We start from the raw sequence: 25,987 nt of genomic DNA, 5'->3' as shown, positions 1-25,987 counted from the left end.
GGGGACTGCACTGAGTGCAGCTCTTGGCTCATTTCCAGCAGACACATTGTCTCATCCTCAGCAAGGCGTGTCTCTGGTCACAGTGGTCATTGCTTCCATCTCTCCCCTCCTTTGTAATCCACAAACTGACTTCAGCAAGATCTGGATGGCTCTTGACTTTACTGGCCAAGATAGAGGTTACTTGAGCACTCTCAAAATAGGGCTGCTTTTGAAACGGTGACATTAATGCGTCATCCTTCTAAATATGAACAGTTACTGTATCACTACAACAGTAACGAAAAGACATGCAACAAAAAGAGATTAAAATCTTTATGTTTCAGACACAATTGTAGCTGATTGCATTCACCTAACTCTACTATTGATGTGAAAAGTTAAAAAAATATTACTATTACTATTACTTTGGATTTAATATTAAATTTCTTCTATTGTGGTGCTTATTTGTAGTTATGAAAAGGAAAAAAAGATTAAAAAAAGAGAACAAAAACAACCACAATAATATTTTTTTCACTAGCTGCCGAAAATTGATTTTTGTACTCTTATTAAAGATGAGAATGCCCAAATCATTTATGTTTTTTTCAGTGCACAGACAGACTTTCTGACCAGCTGGCACTGAACAGTCCTGTCATAAGCCAAAAAAAAATGAAAGCTTCATTTGGCAACACTGATTTACTTTTATCATGGAACAATTATAAAGTAGATTACTGACAGCACTCCACAGGAAGTATTCAGACAAGAACTCAAAATTATACTTAAGATTGCAAGACTAATCAAGACCAAAGGGTCATTAAACAGTTATACTGTTATGGTGGCCCCCTCCCCTTTTGAAACCATGTTACCACACCAGTTATTCTTTTTAGTGTACAGTTTTTTTTAGAACTTTTTTTATTTTAACATTTGTTAAAATAAGAATGGATTTTTTGTGCTCCATACTGTCCCCTCAATAGCACAAGGGTGGGCAAATGTATTTAGCAGTTGCTATCCACCAATAGCTTATGAAAATATTATGCAGTAATATTCAATTATAATAATATCAAAATAGATGGTTACACCATAACCATGACTAATGGATTTTAGACGGGGGCCACACTAGCATGTTAATTGCATTACTTAAGCTAATGCTGTAAAGCACTGACATGAATGAAGCTATTAGTTTCATTAGGTTAATTTGTTGTGATGGTATTGAGCAGTACCATATTTGTAACAAGAAGTAGTCTAATGCAGTTAGATATGTTTCAATTTTGAGACACAAAGCATTCAAAACCACTGACCATCTGAGACATGGAAAAATTTGCCCTAATTTGAAAGCTGTTTGAACCGGGATCTCTGTCTGACTGTATTGTTTTCCAAACTCTGTAACAGTAGAAAACTTTAATTACCTTTTGAGGTTGAGTTATTTTATTGACCAATTAGCAAATTTTCATTATCAGAAGTAATAAAAAACAGAATTGATCATTTCAAAATAGAAGTTAGATCCATAAATACCTTTGTTTTTCTTTTAGATCATCAGAGACTTTCTGAATTGTTTTCTAAACATTAAGGTTGAAAGGCTTCCAGAGCTGGAGATTGTTAATATTAAGTGCACTACACAGTAAATACTTGACATTGAAAATATTTTGGCATTAACAATAAGCGACTTGGATTGAACCCAAACTATAAACTAAAATGGAATCACTGGAAAACATGTATGGCAAAAGAATGCTGTAAAATGCTAGACAAGATTAGCATACACTTAATTCGGTTGAATTAAGTGTATGCTTGAATTCATATTCGGTTGATTTAGTTTTGCATTGTCAATGACATGTGACTATTTTTTACTGCGTGAAATGGTAGCTTTTCATTCAGTAAAAGCCAAGAGAGAAGTTTGATGAGGAGAGAGGTCAACAAAGTAGACCCACTGTCCACTCTGACACCACATACAAGTGTAAGTGCCAGAAAAGAAAGTAGAAGCAGATACATTATTAGTTTACTATGCTTTTCTAAATAGCATTCTTTGCTTGCTATTTTGTAAGTGTTGCTAAGACATTTGCGCCTGTTAGACAACTTTTACCTACACTGTATTATGAATTCAGTTCTTAAATTTTGTAAGGCTTTCCCTGGTCACATAGTACTATATTCAGAAATGTTTTTGATAAGGGCATACAAAAACAGCTCTTACTTTCCCTTTCCCTTTTCTTTTCCTGTATTTATTTACTTTTTGTTATTATTTTTTTTATAATTCAGATATAACCTGTTTCTGTTTCTCCTGTCCACCTCCTGGCTCATCTGTAGCTGATCCTTGCTGCAGCCTTTTAAATTCCTTCAGCGGCAGCTATTGTGCATGTGCAGTGCAAAGGCACAGCACGCAGATGTAAGATAAAGCAAATGGTGAAGATGTGCAAACATAAAAATTGAGTTTTTTAACATACACTTAGTCTGTCAAAAAATATGTAGTTTCTACTGAGTGATATTTTTTGCGAAGCTATAATTCTCTTGGTAATTTTTTGTTGAGTTTTCTTTCTTAGTGCTCATTTGTACAGTAGACAGATGTTCAGATGTTTAATTTGATTTGTCTGTGGCATGCGTGTCATCACTGCAACAGCTGCTGATGCCACTTTAAAACAAAGCTGATATATTCAGGGTTTTGAAGGTTTTATTAAACTCCATGCATTTGGTGACCTCTTGATTGGTATTTAATTTAACTAGAGTACACTGTGTCTTTCTTCTGTTTACCTCTACTGATTATGCTGAATGTGATTCCCGTTTCTGTTATATTGGTAGTGGTGTCATACGCTTGCAGGCCTTGTGGGACCAAGGAGAACGAGAAGTTAACTCCAGCCCATATGAAGAGGTTTTTTTTGGTCTCCATTCATTTCACCTGACTGGCAGCTGGGATTCCCTGTTGATCTATTGTTTGCGGTGTCATAATCTAATAAGCTCCAGGGAACTTGTGCTAAAACTTGCATATTATAAGTTGGCAACAGCAATGTGACATCTTTTCTCCAGCCTAGCCGAGGTGACATATTGCTGCCTCTGGTGCCTCTATGCAGTAGTCAGTAGAAATTTGTGTTTCTTTAAATAAGACAATATCTTCAGATATTAGGCAAACTAAATTCATAAGGTTGTCCTAAAATTAACTAGCTTTTTGTCTCTAGCCCTGCATTAGCTAATGTTGCATGTCACACAGAGGTATAGCAACATTTGATCACCAGATAGCTTTTCCCATCCTATACATGCTGGAAACCAAATGGTGGCTGTGGACTCGCCATCCTTTTTCCTGCTCACAGTTGTACTGGTGCCAGGGTCATTAACCATTGCAGAAGACATCATGTCCAGAGGTTTTCCAAACTTGAGCCACTAAAGACTCCATTGCCAAATGGTCAAGGAGACCCACTGTTGCTTTTGCAGGTCTGAAGGAGACTTAATCACTTTCACAGAGTCAGCACATTGTCTCTGATGAATGACAAGCTGCCTCTGGGGTGTAATGTTCTAGCGCACACATGGCCCCAGGGTCTGCTCTACACTTTCACTAATTTGACTATCCTGCAGCTTATTCAGGTAGAAGGAGTGAGACTGATTGAGGTGGCTCCTCTTTTGCCCCATTTGCCATGGTTTCACCGATTCTGCCTCTCTTAGACAGAACACAGTGGGAGTTCTAGCTTCGAAGAAACTTGCTGTCTCAGGAGAGTGGGATGCTATTTCACTCCTTTCCATCAGGGTTCCTTGAAATCCCTGAGAGAGACAGACTGCTGGTTTCAGTTACCAAAGACTTTAGTGAGGACTGGTCCCATAAACTAGGGCTGCACTGGAATACAAGTGGGTCATATGCTCTGACAAGCAGGGTCATCACCCCTCAGTATGTTAAATGAAAATTCATTCTTAAATGAAAACTGTTTATTTATTAGTCACTTAGTTAGTTAGTTGCTGTCATCATTTCATGCATAAAATGAAATATTTGAAGTTCTATAAGGATCAGATTTTTGGAAAACAAAACGATCCTAATTTTATTGTGAAAATTCCATTTTGAAACAAAAAATGAAGTCTGCTGATGACATTCAAATCTCATCCTATGGTAAAGGAATAAACCTGATGAATGTAGCAGAAAATGCAATAGTAAAAAAGTGAGGGAACCATGTATTTGTCTATGCTTGAATTTCATATCCAGTCCTGTGAACTGCTGAACTTACAACTCTTGCTTTGAGCAACTGCTTGGTGATACTATTAGTATCTGGGCTGAGCAGGTTACCACTTGCCTTACTTAACTCCCTACTGGGAGACTCTTGGACTATCCACCTGTAGTAGCTGATTAATGACATGTGGCCTCTACTCTTCAAATGCAACTTTGAAGAGCAGAGACCAAGCCCTGTTTGAAAAGGAATCCATTAAAAAGCTATAATCCCAAAAGGTAGAGTCACTCATACCATGGATAGTTGGTATTTTAAAAGGCAGTGAGGGCTTGACAGCTGTTATTTAGAGCAGAGGCTCAGCAGGTTAACCCACAAAAGAAAGGCCTCATTACTGATAAATAAAACAGAGTGCTCCACAGTTTCAATAATAACATGAGTAGTGAAATTCCCGGGAAGCCCTGTTGGAGTCTTTGAGCAAAGGTAAATTCACTAAGTGTACCAGGCTTTCTCCCCTTGCTAAAGGCAACTCAAAATCATTGACTTGGAAGCACTCTTGGAGTCATGTAAACTCTAGCTTTTTATTTTAATACCCTAAGCATGATAGCTCATGTGCCTTACAGCCAAAATGTGCTAGTTAACAGTCTTTTTTCAGAAAATTTGCATGAAAACCTACAAGAGAACTTTATAGTTGTTACAGTTTCCAGTTTCCCTTCTTACCATGTTGTTTCCATTGGTTCTATCATAAGGAAGGTTCTGTTAGCCCCAAAGTGAATCATTGTAACTGAAAAATTAATTAAAAAATTAATATTAAATAATTGGAAGTACACGTGGAATGGAAAGCCAGTGACAGTTATTGCTTTTCTTCATCTTTCATCTTTGCAGCATCTTGTTATCCAGTTTCAAATTGAAATGCTAGTATGAAATAACAAAGTCACTGTTTGACTTTAATGTTAGGTTGGATTGTGTTCTTGAACTGCTTAGAGTGTTAAGTGCCTCTCATTGTAACATCTCCAACACATCACCTTGTCACTCTCAACAAGTTTTCAATTCCGGCTGATCGTAAAGCATAAAAGTCTCTGCAAGCCCAGGTGATTTATGAAGCATCTATTGCATATCAAGGTGGAAAGCTTTAAGGATGACACTTGTGTGAATGTGAGCAAATTCATCAAAGTGGATTATCTTTGCGGCCAGAAGTGCTCTCCAGAGATTGACCTTCTTTAGAATTCCATCACTGGGACATGGAACACAACTCTGAGTATGTTTTGAAAGATAAGGGGCTGATATACAAGGAGGGTGACCATGTGTGTATGTGCATCTGACATGTAGTTACATATGACACAGGACAATCCTGTTTTGTCAAAGAAAATTTTGATGAATTATGTTTATAGTGTTTACCAACACCAGCGGGGTATCTCCCATTTTTAGGCATTAGAACATCAAGTCCTCTTCACCGCCTCTCAGCTTAATTTCATGTGCTGAAGTAAAGAAGCTTGACCTAACATTTAAGCAAAACGTTTAACTTTACACAACTTGGTTTCCACAAATCACAGCCATAACATTTACTCTGGAAAAGCCAGCTTATTTAGTAGATGTACATGAAGGTTAACGACGCGACAACAAGCAGAGGACTAAAATACACAGGTAGGATCACGAGAGGATGGGGAACAGGAAGAAATACAGCTGGGACAAATCAGACATTATGAGACGAGGAAAGGTAAAACTAGATACGCTGGCGTAGGAGACAGACTATCAAAATAAAACAGGAAATATGCCACGTACGCACAGAGACACAAGCTTAACCCTACGACATAACTGACATGGTAACAGAGGGAACATAGAGTACAGAGACAGGAGTGACATGAGACACGACTGACTGGGGAACAAGAGAATAAACACGAGGACAGAACAAAACCTAAGAACTAGAAATCACAAACCCAGAAGAACTGGAGTACTAGAAATAAATAAACAGCAACCAAAACAGGAGTAGACATAAACCAAGATAAAACCAAAGATTAATAATAATAATACAAAATCAAAACACTGGGTTACCAACCCAGGACTGTGACAATGTCTCTGTATGAAGCAGCACTGTTGCCTCACAGCAAGAAGGTCCTGAGTTCAATTCCACCGTGAGGCCAGGGTCTTTCTGTGTGGAGTTTGCATGTTCTCCTGGTTTTTGTGTGGGTTCTCTCCAGGTACTCCAGCTCCCACCCTCCAAAGGCATGCAGTTATTGGGTTTAGATTAAGTGGTGTGAGTGTGAATGGTTGTCTGTCCAGGGTGTACCCTGCCTCCCGCCCTAAGACAGCTGGGATAGGCTCTAGCCTGAATTGGATAAACGGAAGAGAATGGAAGGATGGATTTCCTACTGATCCAATGCCACATCTCTTTTTCCATAAATATGCTCATGAAATATCATTTAAAGGAAGCTTTTGTACCATGAGTCATTCTGCCAATAAAGCAAATGAGCGGAGTTATGATTATGCATATGTAACCATTATGCTGTCTTTTAGTTATTCTGTTAAATAAGGTGCTCGCTGTGAAAATGATTGAAATATTGTCATTTATCAAATGAAATAAGGAAATGTCATTCACTTGTTTTCTCCATTAAACTGGTTATAGGGCTCATTGCTGTTCTTTGCAGATTGTGAAATTCATGTTTGTTATCATACATTCCCTTGTGTGCCATATGAATACCGACAGTGTCACCCACCATCATGCTAGACTGAAACTAGAGGAGAGTAGTGGAGTGTATGCCTGCCATTATCCTCGGGGTTGGCAGAGAAAGACTTAGGAGGTTTGAGTCTTGGATTGCCTTAAGCAGGGACCCTCATCTGCATGCAGAGGGCTTCTACAAGGCATTGGCACAGCTACATAATGTCAAGCAATTTTGTGTAACTGAAGTATTTGATTTGTGGTAGCGCAGCAAGCATAGAGATGGACACAATCTCAGTTTATATCAAGAACAGCAAAACTAGACTGAAACATAACCTCATGCCATGCGTACCATAACTTGCCTAACAGGTAGTAGTGAGTGACAGACTGCTATGTTGACATCTTCGCCTTATTATGACTGCCACAGAAAAAGGGCTTTTATTACATGACAAACCTTTAGCCTAATGTTTTGGCCAGTTAAATGATTTAAGCTGCATCTCAGTCGTTCAGTGTGCAGGCAGGAAGTAAAGGTACAAGACAGAAGTAAGCATTTTATGTCTTTTCATACTAAATTGCAAGTCTGTATCCTTCATGTTGCTGTACTGCAAACAACTTACAACCTCTATTGAAAAGGCAATTTTGTGTCGAATGGGCCGCTGAAATGGTAAATCTTAAAATGTTGTGCCTGAAGCAAAAACAAAGATTTGACTTAAGTGCTGCTATGGAAAGAATGAGGGAGAAGAAAACAAGAAAAAAATAGAAAAAAGTAATAAGTATCACAATCCAAGACCAAGGCTGGAGCTGCATGTTTCCCCTGTCTGATGCTATGACTCATGTTTTTGCCAACATTAAAGAAGGTATACAGACTAATCCTTGAGAGCTATTATTGGCCAGTGGAAGCATTTCTCTTTCTCTCTTGTATTTGATAATCATATAGTCAGTGAAGTGTAATTTCAAACATGCCTCAAGTCCAATATTTAACAAAGAAGTGATATGACTTACGGATTACATTAGATAGATGCTTCATATGACCTAGTTCTTTATTATTTTTCACTGGCGTTTGAGCCTTTATTGGACAGAAATAGTACAGAGTTAAAAACAGAAAGGATGCAAGCAGAGACCAAGGGACGGATGACATGCAGGAAATGGTCCAGAGTAGAATCAAACCAGGCCCTTGCAACCTTTCAGCATGTGGGTCTCTTGCTCAACCAAGTAAACTATAGCAGCACCCTGTCGTTAAACCTTTTAAAAATCCATTCTTACCATTGCATGTGCAGAGGTGGCTTGCTAGCTAAAAGGTTAAATTAGTGTCAGAACAGGACTGGTGAGCCAAAGCACAAAGAACAGTGGCTTCAGCTTCGGAGGCATGCACCTGAAAGCATCAGCCAAAAATGTATAACTATAGCCTATCATTAAACAATATATGTATCTATAAGTTTGCATTTGGTTTGATTTATTTAGTATGAAACAGTAACATGGCGTGACAACATGGTGTGAGACAATTTTTGAAATTTACTTTATTCTTGTACATCAATGAAATTGCTGAAAATATAGCAGTTAGCCATAGGCCACATGTGTGTGTTAGGCGTGTGTGTGTGTGTGTGAGTGTGTACACATTGTTTCATTACTGAAACTGTCATTTTTAAAGTTTTTTCCACAGTAACACTACATATCTAGTGATGATCCAGTTTTAACAAGAAGTTTACAGTAATTTATACAGTAAATTGTTATTTTGTAAAAAAAAAAAAAAAAGAAAGAAAGAAAGAAAGAAAGAAAGAAAGAAAGAAAAATAATGACAGGAAAAATAATTCAAAATAGAAAGAATATTAGCTTTGTAAAACATTGTAAAGCACGACTTTAATACTCACAAGACATAATAATTAACAGACACATAATTTTCATTTTCATTTTTGTAGTGTCTGGTCAGATTTTAAAAGCAACCTAAAAATAAAAAGATTAGTTTAAATATTACATGATGTTACATTTTTATTTTTCAGTACTGTGGTAAATATTGCAGTTGTTTTTTTGTGTTTTAAACCTGAGTTTATTTGAAAATGTGCTTTAAAACGATGCTGGTGGGCAATGGCATAAATTATCTGTCAGGCAGTAATATATGGGAATCATATATCAAAAAAATAAATAAATAATTTGACTTTCCCTTTTGTGTCTCGGCTTTCTAGAACCTTCACCCTCTTTTTCATCTTCTGGCTCTGACTTCTACATTTCATTCCTCCTGTTCATTTTATTCTCCATTGCCTTATACTCTTTGTTCTCGCTCCCTTTGTACTTACTGCCTCTTTTCTGTCTCCTGCCAAAGTGTTTTAAAGTATAATTTAGTAAAATGATATAGCCCTTCTTCATTTTATCAGTGTCTGAGGTGACGTGCCACTTTGGATTTAAATTTTCAACAACACATAAACAATAGCAAAATGTACATTTTGCAAACTTATATTTACAATATTAAGACAGTATAACTGTGCTTGGTGTTTAGGTGCTTGTGTTGTTGTTAAATTGACCCTAAAGCTTCTATTGTAATTACCAAATAACATATATCTCTCTATTAATTAGGCCTACATTGTTTATGTATGCTAAAGTCTATATACTAATACTATAGTAAGTACAATACTAATCTTATTCTGGGAAAAGATGGCAGTTCTTCCCTTAACTTCCCTTCTACCTTAATCATCTTGTTGTTATTTTCAGTAGATGATGTAGATATTAGGCCAAATAATATTTATGTGGAAATGTTACTGACCTCATCTGGAAAAAATTCACACTGAAAATTTTAATTAAATTTAAATTTGTCTTTAACAAACATGAAAAATAAATAAATGAAAAATAAAACATACTTCACAACTGCCTGAAATTGAATGAATGCAGTATAATCATGTTAGGTAGCTTGCTTGTTAAAGTACTTGTTAAAGAACAACCACAGGGTAAGACATCCACTCCACCAACACAACACAACTTTGATGTTTGAATGAGAGCATGAATGAATCTTGGCTTGTGAAACTATTAATTTATTCATAATTTTTATACCTCACAAAAGATACAGTCCCACCCTTGTTTTACCTCAAGGGTTATATTATCATGAAAATAACATACACCTGTTAAAATGTAGGACGGTGCTTTTGTAGCTGTCTAATGCACAGGCAGTGCCATGGACTTAAATTATATAAAACTGTGGAAGGAGTCCTGCAGTGTGGGTTGTACCTCTTAAATTTGTGTCGTTCAGTAACAGATATTTTTTTGGATTGACTGTCACTAGAACCAATTTTGTTGGTCCAGTTAAGTAAATTAGCTCATTGCCTGCTTTTACATCTGCTGAAAAAAGATGTTTTTGTTTTAACTAAGGTTTCACTTATGAGTTATTTATTTGGGAAATTTGGATTCTTTGCACATATTTCCAACCAGATGCACTGCATTCATGCTTTGGGGCAAAAGCCTGCTCTGCTGTGCTTGTTCTCCATAAGTTCGCATATTCCTTGCACCCAAATTAATCGAAAAAAATATAAACATATCAAAACATCAAAACAAATTTTGCATGCAAGCACCACATTTTGAGTGCTGAGTGTAGTAAAATGTTCTGTCAAATAACCAGAGCCAGTGAACCATCTTATTACAGTATTTTCTAAAGAGGATGTTTGATTTTTATGTTTTTTAATTGGATGGAAGGGGTTTACTTCATACATGTTTGTATAAGCAGTTTGATTAACCTTATCTTTGTGACTGGTGTTCTCTTCAAGTATGTTTGTTATATTTTTCTATTAACCTTTATCGGTTCTAACTCTTTTTCGCACATCTCTAACTATTACATACATCATCTTTTAGCCCGTTTAGAGAATGTAACAGACCAAAATAAACTTATAAACTACTACTGGATTATGGTGTAGTGTATTTTTTACTGATGCCCCTATTACTGTGTATCAGGATTGTATGTTGCATTTACTTTTACAATAACAGTATGACATGGAAAGATGACTGGGTCTTATTCATCACACAGTGGCTACACCTTGACACAGCTGTGTTAAATCAGGTTTTTGCAATTACTCTGGCTTGCCTTCCCCTGCTTGTGTTCCTCTAACTGGAGGGACACTTGCAGGCTTTTGTTACATGAAGTGCTCCAATTGAAACACAGTAGAGACAAGATGAGAAAATTGAAGAAGGAATTGGTTTGGCGTGTCATCAGGTACAGTATGTGTGTCTGTAATGCCACCTTTCACAGTGTTCTACCAGTGTGCCTAAATTGTAGTGTTTTTATTGGACCAGCAGTAGAGATGTATGGGACCGTGTGCTCCCAGGAGAAAGAAAAGAAAGCTTCTGTTTCTCTGAGTGGAAGTGCTGTTATTAATAGAGGAGTAAAGCAGGAGGCTCTATTATTAGTATAATTTATTGGTTATTATCAATACATAGAGCTGAAGACACTGATCACTGAGTACAGCTCGACCCTGGTGATAAACACAAAGTATTCACTGCTAAGAGGATTTTGCAATTACACTTAACTAACTGCACAATGTCATTTTCAATATACTGATTGCAGGGGTCACCAATCTTTACTATTATAAGTGCCATTTTTAAACTTTTCTTAACCCTTCAAAATCAGCGTGGAGCTGTAAAAAACTCTTTGTTTAAACTTGGCATAATGAGTGTAAAACAGCTTCTTAGGTATAATTGAGCCTCTCAATATTACTAAAAGGTAAAATTAAAATGTTTTACCACATGTGGCTAGATAAGTTATCATTATTTAATTTTTGATTATAATTGTTTTTGTTGAATTTATGGAATCACAGCCTGGAACTATAATAACTAATTATTATTTACTTGTTAATTTTATTGTAATGCAATAAAAAAATATCTATCATCATGTTTAGGCTTACTTTGATATATGGGTAACTACAAAGCTGTGCAGCCATGCAGAGCTTCAGTCCTACTTGTTTTTGTGCAAATGAATCAAATTAAAAGGATCTTATTTTGATAATACATTTCATAAAAGGCAGCCCAATAGTTTTAAAAAGACAACAGTAAGTATAATATAGTTGTTTTTAATTGTATTGTAAGTCCAGAAAAAGATCGAGCATACTAGTAGATTGTGCAATTAGCAGTGAGCGCAAACACATTTGTCTGTGCGCTGTTTCCTGCTGTAGTTTCTTCCTTGACTTTTTGTTTTATTTCAATTTAGAAGTAGAGTAGAGTAGGGGGGCTCTGGACTAGCCATTTATGTGTATTTACCCAGGCTAACCAATGCAACTGAGGTTAGGGATAATTTTCATATTTATCTAGCTTTTTGTTAAAGCCATAAGGAGATGCTGGTAAGAGAGCCACATGCGGTTCGGGAACCATGGGAATCTTGCACTAGTGCAATCAAACTGTTACATAAAGTGTTACAGATTGTATAGAACGTTTGTTCTGCTTGTAGTTTGCCACACTTTGTGCAGGTCTGTTGTAATTAGCTCAAAGGTAAACAGTAATCTTTTAATCTAGAGGCTCCTTCTATAAAATGTTGTAAGATGCTACATTTTTACAAATACACTTCAGCCCTAACATTTTCTAAGCATTACATTGCAGTTACATTACATTATGAGCTGTTACACAGTGCAAAGCACATAACTCAGTGTGAGGTCCAATTGCATCCATGTGAGAATAGTGCAGGTAAATAGTCCAGTGAATTCCCAGAAAGCTAGTGGGTGACATGTGTGCTCCTGCATGCTTTACCCAGGCAATTTCCTCCATTTCTCAAGGTAAGCACATGCTTGATGTGAACTATCTCCTGTTGGGTGCTAAATGTAAGAAAGGATATCTATGGACAAAGTCTCATTTTCCGAATGTCATGTTTATGTTTATCGAAGCTGATCAGTAACATTTAAATGAGAACATTCTCCATATTTCTTCAAATACGTTTCTGGCACTTTTTAAAAAGCAGTTGTTGGTAGACTTGGATGTAGGGACATTATGGAAAAAAAGTGAAGCATTAAATTAATAGAAATTTAATGAGCAATGATTTTGATAATCTCCTGACTGTCCTCTACTCAAAATGTTCCAGCTCTTTCTCAGTTTAATGCCATTCCAAATTGGATATTGCTGGTCTGTGAAATGTTGGCTGATCAAAAACAAGCATTTTGAAGACCAAAATTTTCAGTTACCTGCCACTGATGTTTGAGGGCCACCCACATGCACAGCTCCCCAGAACAGCTATTAAAACTGCCCTGTGATTCCACTTGTGGCTGTGTGGATGTGAGCTGAATATGATGAAGTACTTCCCTGTCAGAGGGTTACTTACAGCCACGCTGTCCCAGGAGAGTTTGCTGTGTGACACTGGCAGAAGGAGAGCAGTGACCCCAGTGATGGCCAGCTGAGGGACAAAGTCCAGAGCTTACTGTTAGAAGGCAAACCTCTCAGTGGTTGCTTAAGCTAATCACCACAGGGATCAACAGCCATCGCTTTGTTAAAGCTTATATTCCCACGTTAGGAAATGAGTTTTAAAGATAAGTGAACAGACTATTTACTGACACACTGTAAACCCCACAGAATGCCTCTGGTGGGTGAACTGGCCAAAGTCCCATTGTTCTGCTTTGTTATATTTCTCCTCTTCTTATTGCTTTCCTATGTCATTGTCATTGACATGCTTTTATCAGTTTTATTGTTCAGTTCTGGCAAATATTGGACTCATTCAGCTGGTGTGGGATCCTTATTCATCTTGGACATGGTTTCATCAGTTTCTGCCGTGTTTGGCTTGTCTTGTTATGTAAAGCTACTTTAGATAAGCTGTTGTTCCTTTATTTTTGTTTTGTTTTTTAACATTTTGCAGTCTTAATTTGTTCATCATTAAGTAAGATTATTTTAGGCATGGTGATAAATGAGTGTAAGTATAAACTATGCCTAAATAAGCAACAGTCGTGTATATTTGTTTGAGTCTTATTAGTCCTCTTTTATCTTGAAAGCGGCGTCTTATGTTATTTTAAGGGTTATTTTCTAAACCACTGTTATTTTGGCATTTTGCTATGTGGGACAAAAGGAAAACACATTTTTAAATCCCACTCAGGAGGCAGTGAAAATGAACTATAAGAAGGAAAACAAGTTAATTATATTATGTGGTTTATTTAACTAGTTGCAACAAGTACTTAATAATAATCCACAGGGATAATTGTAAAATACTCTAAAACTGCATAAAAAAAATGTGTCCGTATTTGGATATATACGGTTAAAAACATGGATGGCTATTGTTGTTATGAAAAACAACAACCATAGGCCAGCTTAATACCTTGACTTTAAGGTTATTACATTTATAGACACACTGTTTTTATCTTTCATTTTTAATTTTCATTGAAACCATGCAGAATTCATCAGTGACATGTCACTTAGCAAACTAAACCTGAAGGTTTTAAGGGATGCATAGACTAAAACAGTGTTTAGTAGCAACTTCTCTTACATGTTCTACTTGAAATAATAGCATTTCATCCATTTAGCTTCTTAATTTCTTAAGAGTCCACTAAAATGCAATGTTTTTCCTTAATAAATTAATAATAGGATTACTTGCAATAATTAATCTAATTGATCTAATGAGTATATACACACAAATATAGGTGCAACATTGTATTTCATCACGCTGAATGATTTTCAAACCTGCTCACGATTATTTCTGCTTTTGAGAGAGTTGACTCTCCTCATTACGCTATGATAAAGTGTGATTATTAATATAATTACTCGGTTCATTTAGTTATATGAACAGTAGCGGGTGGGCGTTTGCAGTATTTCCACATGCTGTAGCGTTGCACTTGTGCAGTTAACCATGAGACAAGTGTATTAAATATACTGACATTCTTGCAGAAGTGTGTTGTTATGCGCTCTCCTATTGATTTTCAGTGAAAGTCCTCTTAGGAATGTCAAAGTGTTATACTTTTCAGAGAGAATATATTGATATGCTTGCCATGTGCTTGCAAACATTTCCAGTTCACAGCAAGGAGAATCTTATCATGGTGTCTGACTTTGTCAACACTATTAAATTTAGAGAGAGTCTGTGATTAATAACTTCCACATAAGGAGAAAATAGGAAGAGGAGCAGGCTTGAAGGCTTACAGAAAGATTAATGAGTGTCAAAAACAATGAATTTTCCATTAGGTAGTAGATTGGCACACATTACTTGTGTGATCTTCCAAGTTTCCTCATCAGATAACAGTTTGTTCAAGGATCATCAAAAAATTACCCATTTTTATAGATAAAAATGTTGTCCCTTATGCACACTTCAAATTACCACTGACCTATTTTTAAGTCAGAAATATTACTTTTTCCAAAAGACCACAATGAGCAATCTAATCATAGTTTTTATTGAACATTTGGCCTGACTATTAAGAGAGAACAAATACGAATGTGCAGAACTGGCCTTGTGAAGGCTGGTTACAAAGGGAAAAAAAGGACTGATTACAGGACACTCTTTTAATTTCAGCAGCATTATTTAAAACACACATGCACATGCAAGCACACAGGAAGTGTCATGCCTCTCTAAGACCTTTCTCTGCAACTGTGTTATTATTGTTACCAGCGATGGCCAGCCGATATCAAATATCAGCAATGGGGAAAACAAACACGCAGCATTGATGAGCATGTTGAATACTAATGCAACTTTGAGTAGCAGAAAAATGATAAGAAGTGAAAAATTATCCTTCACAACAAGAGAATCAAATGAGGCATGCATAGCGTGAACAATGCCACTGGCACCAGCAGCTGGAAGGGAATAGTGGCCTGTTGGATATTTCCCATAATAGACCAGATGTGTCAGCATACAGTACATTTGTGGACCAGAGAAGAGTGGTAAATTGTATAAGTGAGGCTTTCTTGACAATTTTAGAAGTGCTTTTGTGAGTTATTTTCTCTACCCACAAGTAGCAGCACATTGCATGACCTTTAGTCAGCGAAGATTTGGGAGAAATTTGTAAGTAAAACATTAAAGTTCAAACAAAAATAAATCACTGATGCCAAAATAAAAAATAAGAAAAATTATAAATTACAAATGCTTGAACATATCTTACTACTTGTATTTGTTTATCCTTCTGTTCTTTCTAATGCAGACTTTGGACTCTGTGCACTGCACCTTAACATCAGGTTCCACAGATTATTCAGGTTTTAGTTACATTCCCTGTGAAATCAGACTTAAGCTTGAAATAGTGTAATATAACCAACCTCACAAATGCTAACAAACAAACTCTTACAGGAAGAGTGTTTGCCTTCAATTTTTTTTTCCTTTTAATTTCTGTTTCACTGATGAATTTATGCCATCCAGTGCAAATGGTGTATAATACTAATATCTGGTATCTGTTTACACAGTCAAAATAATAGGACACGCCCCTTTTATGCTGACTGCTTCTGGGGACCGTGAGCAATTTTTCCTTTCTTTTTTGGGGGTGTTTCAGTTGTTGCCAGGATATCCAGTTCAAAAATGATTTTTGTTGAGGTGGACACTAAGGAAGGAAAAAGGGAATTTTATCAGTTGGTTAGGTAGAGAGATTGAGCTGGAAAGAATCTGCAGTGGGTTAGGGTGGTTAAGAATAGAGATAGAGATGTGCTAACATGTAGAGAGCATACTGGGCACATGGAAGCAGTATTTTGAGAATAATGAATGTAGAAAATGAGAGAGAGGACGACAGAGTCCAGAGAATTAGTAAGGAGGAAGTAAGAGCAGCTGTGAAGAGGATGAAGAGCGAAAGGCAGTTGGTCCAGATGACATACCTGTGGGAGGTACAGTATGGAGATGTCTAGGGGAGATGTTTGCAATAGTTTGCGATGATTAAAGCTTGGTGACATAGATCATTATCTCGCTGGCAGCAGTAATCAAGGGAAAGATATGGTTGGCAACAGTACTCAGGTAGCCTGTGACTGTTTAACCATTGTTCAGTTGTTACTAAAGGGCCCAAAATGTCAGAAGAAAATATCCATGACACCAACCACCAACAACCTATACTGTTGACGATTTCATGTTTTCATATACTTTTGGCCAAATTCTGACCCTACCATCTGACTCTCGCAGCTGAAATTAAGACTCATTAAACCCAGCAACATTTTTCCAATCTACTATTGTCTGGTTTTGTGAGCCCGTGTGAATTGTAGCCTCAGCTTCCTGTTCTTAGGGAGCTAAGCTTGGGAGTGGTACCCAATGTGGTCTTCTGCTGTAGCCCATCTGCTTCAAGGTTCAACTTGTTTCCATTCAGAGATGCTCTTCTTGCATACCTTAGTTGTAATGAATAGTCATTTGAATTATTGTTACCTCATCATCTCGTCATCTCAAAGCATTCTAGCAACTCTCCTCTGACTTCCAGCATCAACAAGGCATTTTCACCCAGAGAATTGCCACTTAATGCACATTTTCACTTTATTGGACCATTCTCTGTAAACCCCAGTGATATCTGTGTGGAAAAATCCCAGAAGATCATCACTTTCTAAAATACTCAGACAGGCGCTTTTGGGGATTACATACTCACCTCTTGTACTCATGTGATGACATCAAATAACTGCTTTGCATAACATGATTACATTAGTTGGCTTGATCCAAAGATCCTTGGTGTTTTACTGTCCTAACAGATTCTGCTGTAAAGCTGTAGTTAGTATTTAATCATGTCGTATGCAACACTATTAGCAGAAAAAATAGGCAGTTATTTACCATAACTATATTGGAGTGTTGTGACTTTCATTCGACTGTAATTGTAAGTAACTACAATTACATTACTTGGGACAGGAGCTACAGATGCATGTTTTAATGAAGGATTAATGGTACAAATAAGGTTGTAATAGAGTTAAAACTGATAAAGATGTAATAGTCAAGTCTTTTCTGTCTCTTGGTAATGTATTGGTGATAACACTTGACACATCATCAAGTTATGTTATAAATGAGTACTGAGTATCCTACTCCCATTTCCATATTAACAACATTTAATCTTATACTTCCTGTCACCATGGAGCAAATAATCATTATACTATCAACTGTATTCCTTCACACTACCTATCTAACTTGCTGTCTCCTTGCTTTACCCCCTCATGCTATCAGTGGCTGGGACAAAAAGCAAAGCGAAAGGTGAGTTATTGCCTCCATTTTCTTGCTACATGATTTATGTTGCGCGCAGTTCCCAATAAACAATGTTTGGATCACCCTTTTATCTCCACCAAAAGCCTAGCAAGTATTAACATACGCTGCTCCTCCTCAACCATTCTGGGCATTTTTTTTGTTAACCTTTCTTTCTCCAGGAAAGGTTTGTTGAACATCCTTGCTGTTTTCAGACACAACCTTCTTCACGTATGTATAGATTTCACACTGAAGTGCTGCCTGCCTCACCCAGTCATGCTTTCCTGCATTTGGCCTCTGTGCAGCTCATCTGGAGCAGCTGGGGGTGGTTCCTAGTTCAAGGACACCTCAGAGTTAGGGGAGATCATTTCTTATTTACTCATCCTCAACAGATTTTCTTAGTTGTATTGCACATTCAAACAGGAGATGTTCTGGTAACCAACTTTATTTTTTTTTTCACCTCTGACCATCAGTATATTACACTTTTGCAGTTACATATGTTCATTTCAATGAGTCTGATCAATTGCATTTTAAAATGTGTTTTCAAATGCATTATTAATTTAGATATTTGGTAATTTTAACAATATTTCTTTAAATTGAACATACATTTTGTGTTATTGGTCTTTTTTGTTTGTTAGTTTGCTAGCATTTTTCTTTCATTATCCAGGTGTTACAGAGATATTATTTGCTTTATGTCTGCCCTACCATTTTTTTTCACTGAACGCCTCACTATAATCATATATTCATACATTAATTAGTTTTCAGTCTATTTTTTTTTTTGCTGTTTCTGGATGTTATTCTTTTACATATCCTCAACCAAACTAAATGATTAATGTTTTATTTTTGTTTTTTCTTCAAATAAATGTTAAGCCCCACACTCCCTCCTGGAAAATACTGTTTTCTAATTACCAAGGAGGCTATTTTATAATTAACAGAAGATACACATTTAGCCTTTGTACCCGTAGAATGGGACAGGCTTTTTCAGCAGCACCTTTATAGCTGATTAGTTGTTATAATGATTATATATACGTATATATATATGTGTGTATATATATATATACATATATATATACGAACACATGCATCAGTCTTGAATATTTATTAATGGATTTTGTAACGTCTCGCTGGTGATGATTGCTGTGTAATTCATGGAATAACTGTAAGAAGCCAGTATAAAAGATCCTCCTAGCAGGCATCATTATAATGGAAAACATGCCTCTTGGCTTATTTACCGAGACCTTATGAATAGATTTATTTGCTCTGCGAGGATTCACCTGAGCGTATGAAGCAATGGTTTGGCCAGTGCAAGCAGAGAGAAAAAGAGGATCATTTATTAAAGTGAAAACATTGTATAAAGAGAGTAAACTCAGGATAAACTCTTTCGTGAGAAAACTTTTTATGGTCACCTCAAACGTAGGAAAGAAACTAGTATTGGCCATTATTTTTGGTCAAACAATGAGACTAATGGGACAAAAGTGCTCCAACTCTGCTCCGACAAACACGTATGGCAGCAGTAAAACATACGGTTGAAATAGCGGAGGTTGTTTTCACAGGTGTGTTATGTAACCTTTATGAAGGACACATTCAGGCAGGTGGAATGTGAATTTAAAAGCCTTTCAAATACAGTTAATCTAGGAGAGGTTATGTTACATTAAAGAGAAAAGGGCGAGGATAGGGTTTACTGAACATCTAAAAGAGGAAATGTATGTTTCTCAAAGAGCAATCTCAAATGGACTCTAGGAACTAGTCTTACTTTTTCCTGTCATGTGCCTTCTCGACATTTTAGAGGAAATCCATAGTTGGGCTTACTGAGAAAATATTATGGTCAAGCTTGTGCTTAACTGAATTAACATTGATTAAAACATTTATCTATCATTTGGCAGCCCTCGAGAGTTGGGTTGATTACCATTAGAAGCTTTTCTTGTTGTCTTCTTTGTTGTTTTAGTGGTGCTAGTTGTTATCACTTTGTAGCCTGAATATGCTTAATATACTGTCACTTTGGCAGTTTTATTTTTCTGTATAGTGTAATACTTACAAGGACCATGATTTCACTTAATTTGAGGCACGTCAAATGTACAGATTTTAAGTAACTACTTAAATATGAAATCTCCAGTTTCACATGGAGTACAGTATTTCTGACCCACTTTCCGAAACTGATGTATTACCACTTTCTTCTTTCCTTTTTTTCGTGCACAGCAGAAAAAAAAACATGGCTAAGAGTTTCCCCCAGCAGGGATATTTATTGCCAGTTCTGTGGATTGTCCACCCCCTACTTTTCCCCCCACCTTCCCCACTGTGGTAAATTATAGGGGAGGACGACGCTCAGTACCACCTCTGTGTCGAGGAAGATTCACTTTTGCTCAGGTGTTAGTCAGTAACAGGCACAAAATGTTCTTTTTGATGAAGGGTAAAGCTAGCAGACAGCTCACTCTGTCTTGGTTATTTCCTTTCTGAAAGACTTCATCAGCTCAATCAAATGACTGCATCATTTAGGATCACATTATCAGTGCAGACTATGAATACAATACAGCGCTGATAGTCATTTTTTGTGTGCCGGTGGGTTATCTCATCACATGCATTGTGTGTGTCTGAGTTCTTGTTTACAGATGATGGAGCCACTGTAAAAAATCACTGTAATCCTAGTGCAGATAGAGGGTGCATAATGTATCTTTGTACAATCTACATAAACAAATTTAATGCAAAGATGACTACTAATTGATTTTACAAAAAGCAAGGAAAAAAACAAGAGCAATAAGTATGAGGCCAGTAGCACGTGAACGTAGACACCAGTTTATTTTATGGAATATACTATACTGTGTATAAAAAATGATACTAAATTATACATAAAGACTCTAATATTCATTTTGGTTAAATGAATATTAGATGAATGGTTGATGAATGGTTTGGTTAAATGTCCTTTAGCAAGTTGGACCAGCTGCTTTTGGTAACTATCAAAAAGCATCTGACATAATTCTTGATTTAATATTTGACCAATCGTCTTGGCAGAATAGGTAGAGTTCATTTCAGGTGCTTGGTTTGTTAGCATGGAACCAGCTTTTTTTCAGTGTCCACAAATTTTAAATAGGAATAAGTTTGGGGCTTTGAGAAGGTTATTCCAGAAGCTTAATGTTAGCCTGCGTTTTGGTTTTGCATGTGTGATTTGAGATAAAGTTGGAGGTAGTCCTCATTTTTATTATTCCATTCACATTTTGCAATGTACCAGTACCACTGGAAGCAAAATATCCCCAGCGCGTGATGCTACCACCACCGTGCTTGACAGTTGGTACAATGTTCTAATTTCTGAAAGCCTCCAAACGTGCCTCTTTTGGCCAAATCTCAAAGCTCAATCTTTGTATCGTCTCACCATAAAACGTTTTTCCAGAAAGTCCACATGTGCAGCTGAGAACGTCAGTTGAGCTTGAATGTGTCAGTTTTGGAGTAGGGGTTTCTACTTCTTCTTTGTTGGCACCCTCTAAGCCCATGGTGATGTAAACCTCGCTTCACAGTGATGCTGATGTTCCAGGAGTTTCCAGTTCATGGCACACTTGTGCCTTGGTGGTTCCTGCAGTAAACAACCTAACTAATTTCCTCCATCTGAGGATGACAGACCTTGGCGAAGAGGTAACAAATATGAATGACTTACGTTTACACACAGTTGTTTGAACTGTGTGTAAGTCTAAGTTAAAAGTTGTGTAGATGCAAGTGGAACTGACGATTTTGAAATCTGCAATTGTTTGAAAATGGCTCCAAGAGGCCTTCCTAACTTGTATAAATTTCCCTTCTTAGGTCTTCTCTGACTTCCCTGGAGTTTCCCAGTTCTGAGCATTGGTCTATCTAATGAGTGCTGCCAAATAAATCCTTTATGCTGGAAAGGAGAAATTACCAGGAATCATGATCGCTAATGAGAGGTTAATCATCATTAGAAATCATTAAAAGCTATCCCAAAAGGTTGATTCTGCTCATCTGGACGTAGCGTTTTCAGTGGGAGAAATGAACAGAATCAACCTTTTGGGATTTACTTACCTGGATGATTGAGCATGCATCAAGACATAAAAGCTATATATCTCCTACCTACACAACTCACAGACATTAAGTACATGACTAATTTGGCTACAAGTAATCAAAATATTTGCTTTTACTATAATTATATATAGATTTCAGTGTCTAAATGGATTTGATGGTGGAAATCCTGCATAGTATAATTTCAAATATTTCCTGTAGTTTCTTTTTTGTGACATTTTCTGCAACTAAGTCTATGGTGTACACTTTTTAGTTTACATGCATCACCTTAGAAAGATCATTTACAGATGAGCTTCAGTTCATTGATCAGATCTAGATTTAGCGCTAATTAGCTGCTGTCCTTAAATAGTTGATTAAATCTTTCCAACCAGCTGTAGGCAGGTAGCTGTTAAATTAGTACAAAATAGCATTTCTTCAGTTCAGTTCCTCAGATCAGTATGTTTATAATAAGCATGGTATGCATTTATGTGGATGTCATACCAACTTAAATTACACTGTCAGTGTAAGTGATTCTTTTGTGTGAACGATGTGACCTTTTAGTCAGATTTAAATCATGTAAAACGTGTTTTTTCCCGTGTTCGGGAAAGGTCACTCGGCAACAATCAGATCTCATGGGGTTACTTTAGCAGTAAACTACAGCTTGTCTTATCTTTTCTCATTATCATGTTATTCAATAGCGTTTGTTTTAGGAAAAACAGTTAAAGGTAGGTAATGAATGTGTCTGCAAAGACACTGATATTTAAATCATAGATGTGATGAGCATGGTGTTTACATTACTTCTATTCTATGTTTGCACATTGCATTCATTTAAGTAATCCACACACTACTGTATTGTGAGGGTATCTTCTTCAAGCTCGGGTCCTTTGCTAAATGCCTATGTGCAGTATCTTAGCTTTTTGTAGAACTACACTTCCTCACCCCTCAAATGTTATACTGGAAACTGACTACTGTGAGGGGGAACAAGCCCATAATGGTCTGTGTGAATTTAGCACAAATCAGGCTGAAAATCTTCTTGACATGTTTCACATAGCTGAGAAGGGTTATGATGTATAATTAACTCATGCACTATCAGCTATCTAAGCAATCTAAGCACTTCTATCATTCAGTTTCCCACAATTGAGCTTGAAGTTACCTGAATGTGCTTGTGCAAGTATAGAAGCAAACAATAACAAATATGGAACGGACCATAGAGGACATTGTGTGGACAAAATCTCTTTAGACCAGAATAATTGAGCTCTGACAACAACACACTTGCCTGTAAAGCCTCTTTTTTACTCCCTTTCAAAGATGTGTCATCTTGTTTAAATGGAATTTCCTTGGAATTGTCAATAGAAACCATCCGAGGGACAGCCCTGATCTGTTATGTATCTAGTGAAAACCCACACAAAGAGGAGGAAGAACTCATCTGGGGTTTTCATGTGTACAATCAGTGTTAGCATTATGCCTCCAGGACTTGTGCTGGGCTGTGCAAGCTCATTCTCATTCCCAGACTGACATATACTGCAGTTTTGTCAAAACTGCTGGCATCACAGAGAGTGTCTTTTGGGGTTGGTGCTTTAATGCACTGGTTGTGCTATAGTGAGACCAATGTCACTCATCTTTCAATGTCCAGGGTTATTGTTGCGAACTGTTGTATTTTAACCCAGCCCACACTCTTTTCCAATGTAGTTTTGCTGCCAAACTAAACAGCAAATTAAAGAAACAAATTTTTGTTTGAAAACCAAATCAGGTGGTGTTGGAGTGAGAGAAAGAAACTTATGTTTGCTTAACAACACATCCATCAACAATCCATTAAAATGTTCACATGGACAGATGAAGATGGAACTGCTGATGTTTGGTAAGTGCTCAAGCAGAAAACTGACCTGCCGCAGGTTAAAATATACTTTATAATTATCATAATAATCCTTTCAAAGTGTGTTAATGCACTCAAATAACAAAAAAAGAAAACAGAATATGGAATATTGATGTGCAGCAAATGTACAGTTATGTAATCCATTTCTAACCAGTAGATTAGCTGCAGGCAGAGCTGCCATTTATAACAGAAGCTGCTCTTGTTTTGAAATTTTGTCAGATCTCCTCATTATACCGTCATTATTATCATGGTTACATTATTATACTAATTTACACATTGAAATTTAATGAGATGCCTTTCATTTTGCACTACAGACTCTAAATTGACATATTTTAGTGGATTAGTACAGTAGAGATTGCATTATTTAATAGATTTCAAACTAACTGGTTTCAGTGCTTCAGAAATAAGGCCTGTTTGTCTTCAGTTTCAATAGCCTTTTACCATATAGTTAGCTTTAATAAAATCCACTTCATTCAGCTTGAGGGAGGGCTGTTGTTCGTTTTAGCTGTACTAAACAATAATATCAATACTATGTTGGAGAATAATGTGACAGGCAACCATTATCTGGACAGCTTGAGACAGATATCCTCGGCCATGATTATATCTTTTTGAGCTGAGACCATCACTCTTGAATCTAGTCTGGCTCTTTAGTACTACATATGTCTGACAGTGTCCTGTTAATGATGCTGAGTGAAAGTGTAGGGTTCGACAATCTGTTCATTTTTGTGTCATGTCATTTAGTAATTATAAAGTTCAAAAGACAAGAGTGAGGAAGATCAAATAAAGTACACGCCTAGTAGGTCTGTCAAGTCTTTTCCAATACTGTGCAAAACCTTTAGGCCATGGAGGTTGATCATCCACCAAATCATCCACCAAATATAAAGTGGCATAATCGTGTGTTTTCAGCAACTTGAAGAACAAGGTTTACTGTTGCAGATGGCCTCCACATCTCACACCATTAAGTCCATCTACTTAGTACCTTAAAAAACTGCTGAGGATGATTGGTGCTGTTTCTCTGCACTTTATATGGAGTCAGTTGACAAACAAAAACTAGTCTTTTACAATTATTCTTTTTTACTCCTGGGTCCAGATTTATCATTTGTTTGAACCAGTGCAAAACCCTCTTCTGGAGGCTCAAGAAGAGGGTTTACTCAAGAGGCGCAGTGACAAGTTTGCAACTGAAAGGCATTCATTTTTGTGTTTGGCCTTACTGCATATGTATTTGTAAGAGTTTTAGTTTTTTTGACAGAATAAAATGACCCACAGAAATTTCCACTCTATTCTTTGCTTTCCTGTGTTCAACAGAGATCAGGCACAGCATATTTTAAACTACATATTACAGTTAGAGTTAAAACTCCCTTTTAACAGGAAGAAACCTCAGGCAGAACCAGCCTCAGGTTGAATTGACCAGTTGGGTTTGGAAGAAAGCAGAGAGAGGAAAGATGAGCACCCTAGGATAATATTCTCGCTGGAGTTTTCTTTACACCCTGGTCTCCCTAATGGAAACACAGATAGTTAAGGGTGATTCATCCTGAGTCAGTCCTAACCATAAGTTTTATTTTTTTTTAAATGCAAAGTTTTAAACCTAAGGAAGACTTTGTCTTCCATTCTACATTTGGAAACTCTAGGAACCACAAGGTAGCCAGATCTGATCTGAGAGAGAGATGCTTCATTGGGATAGACAATACAAAAGAGGTCTTCCAGTATGATTGAGCTTTGTCATTTAGTCTTATTTGGTAGTGGAAGGAACGTGGTTTATAAAAATATTGAAATCTTCTAAGTATAGCCAAAGTCACAACAGCAGTTGCCTCAAGTCACTTTATATTGTAAGGTAAAGACCCCACAAAAATACAGAGAAAAGCCCAACAGTCAGATGACCCCCAGATGAGCAAGCACTTGGTGACAGTGAGAAGGGAAAAAAAATCCCTTTTAACAGGAAAGTTGAAGGCTCTGCCTCCCATACTACTTATAAATATCCTAGGAATCACAAGTAAGGTCACAGTTTGAGAGCGAAGTTTTTTACTAGGGAGATTTGGTACTATGAAGTCTTTAAGATAAGATGGGGCCTGATTCTTCAAGACCCTGTATGTGAGGAGAAGGATTTTAAATTTGATTCTAAATTTAACAGGGAGACAATGAAGCTTTCCAATGAGTTTTTAGGACAACCCAATAATGATGATAAATGCATAAACAATTTTTTCAGCATCACTCTGTGGCAGGATGCTTTCTTGCACTAATTGTGAGAAAGCAGTCTTATGTATCTGTTTAATGTGCACATTGATGTACATGTCCTGGTCAAAAGATGACTCTGA

The 25,987-nt window shown here is 36.8% G+C and overlaps 1 protein-coding gene across 3 annotated transcripts in view; it reads left to right on the top strand.

The window, feature by feature from the left end:
• LOC100695412 (cell adhesion molecule 2) overlaps window positions 1–25,987 on the top strand; it is a 141,173-nt gene that overhangs the window by 80,933 nt on the left and 34,253 nt on the right. For 2 of the 3 annotated variants that reach the window (XM_005455044.3, XM_005455043.3), the window contains exon 2: window positions 17,789–17,815. The exons of the other annotated variant lie outside the window; for it this stretch is intronic. In XM_005455044.3, coding sequence (XP_005455101.1) covers window positions 17,789–17,815 — 27 coding nt within the window. The remainder of the gene's footprint in view (window positions 1–17,788; window positions 17,816–25,987) is intronic. 3 annotated transcript variants of the gene reach the window in all.

Source organism: Oreochromis niloticus, linkage group LG14 (assembly GCF_001858045.2).
Source record: "Oreochromis niloticus isolate F11D_XX linkage group LG14, O_niloticus_UMD_NMBU, whole genome shotgun sequence".
NCBI lineage: Eukaryota > Metazoa > Chordata > Actinopteri > Cichliformes > Cichlidae > Oreochromis > Oreochromis niloticus.
Note: the sequence above shows the minus strand (reverse complement) of the source record. Positions and strands in the feature narration are given on the sequence as shown.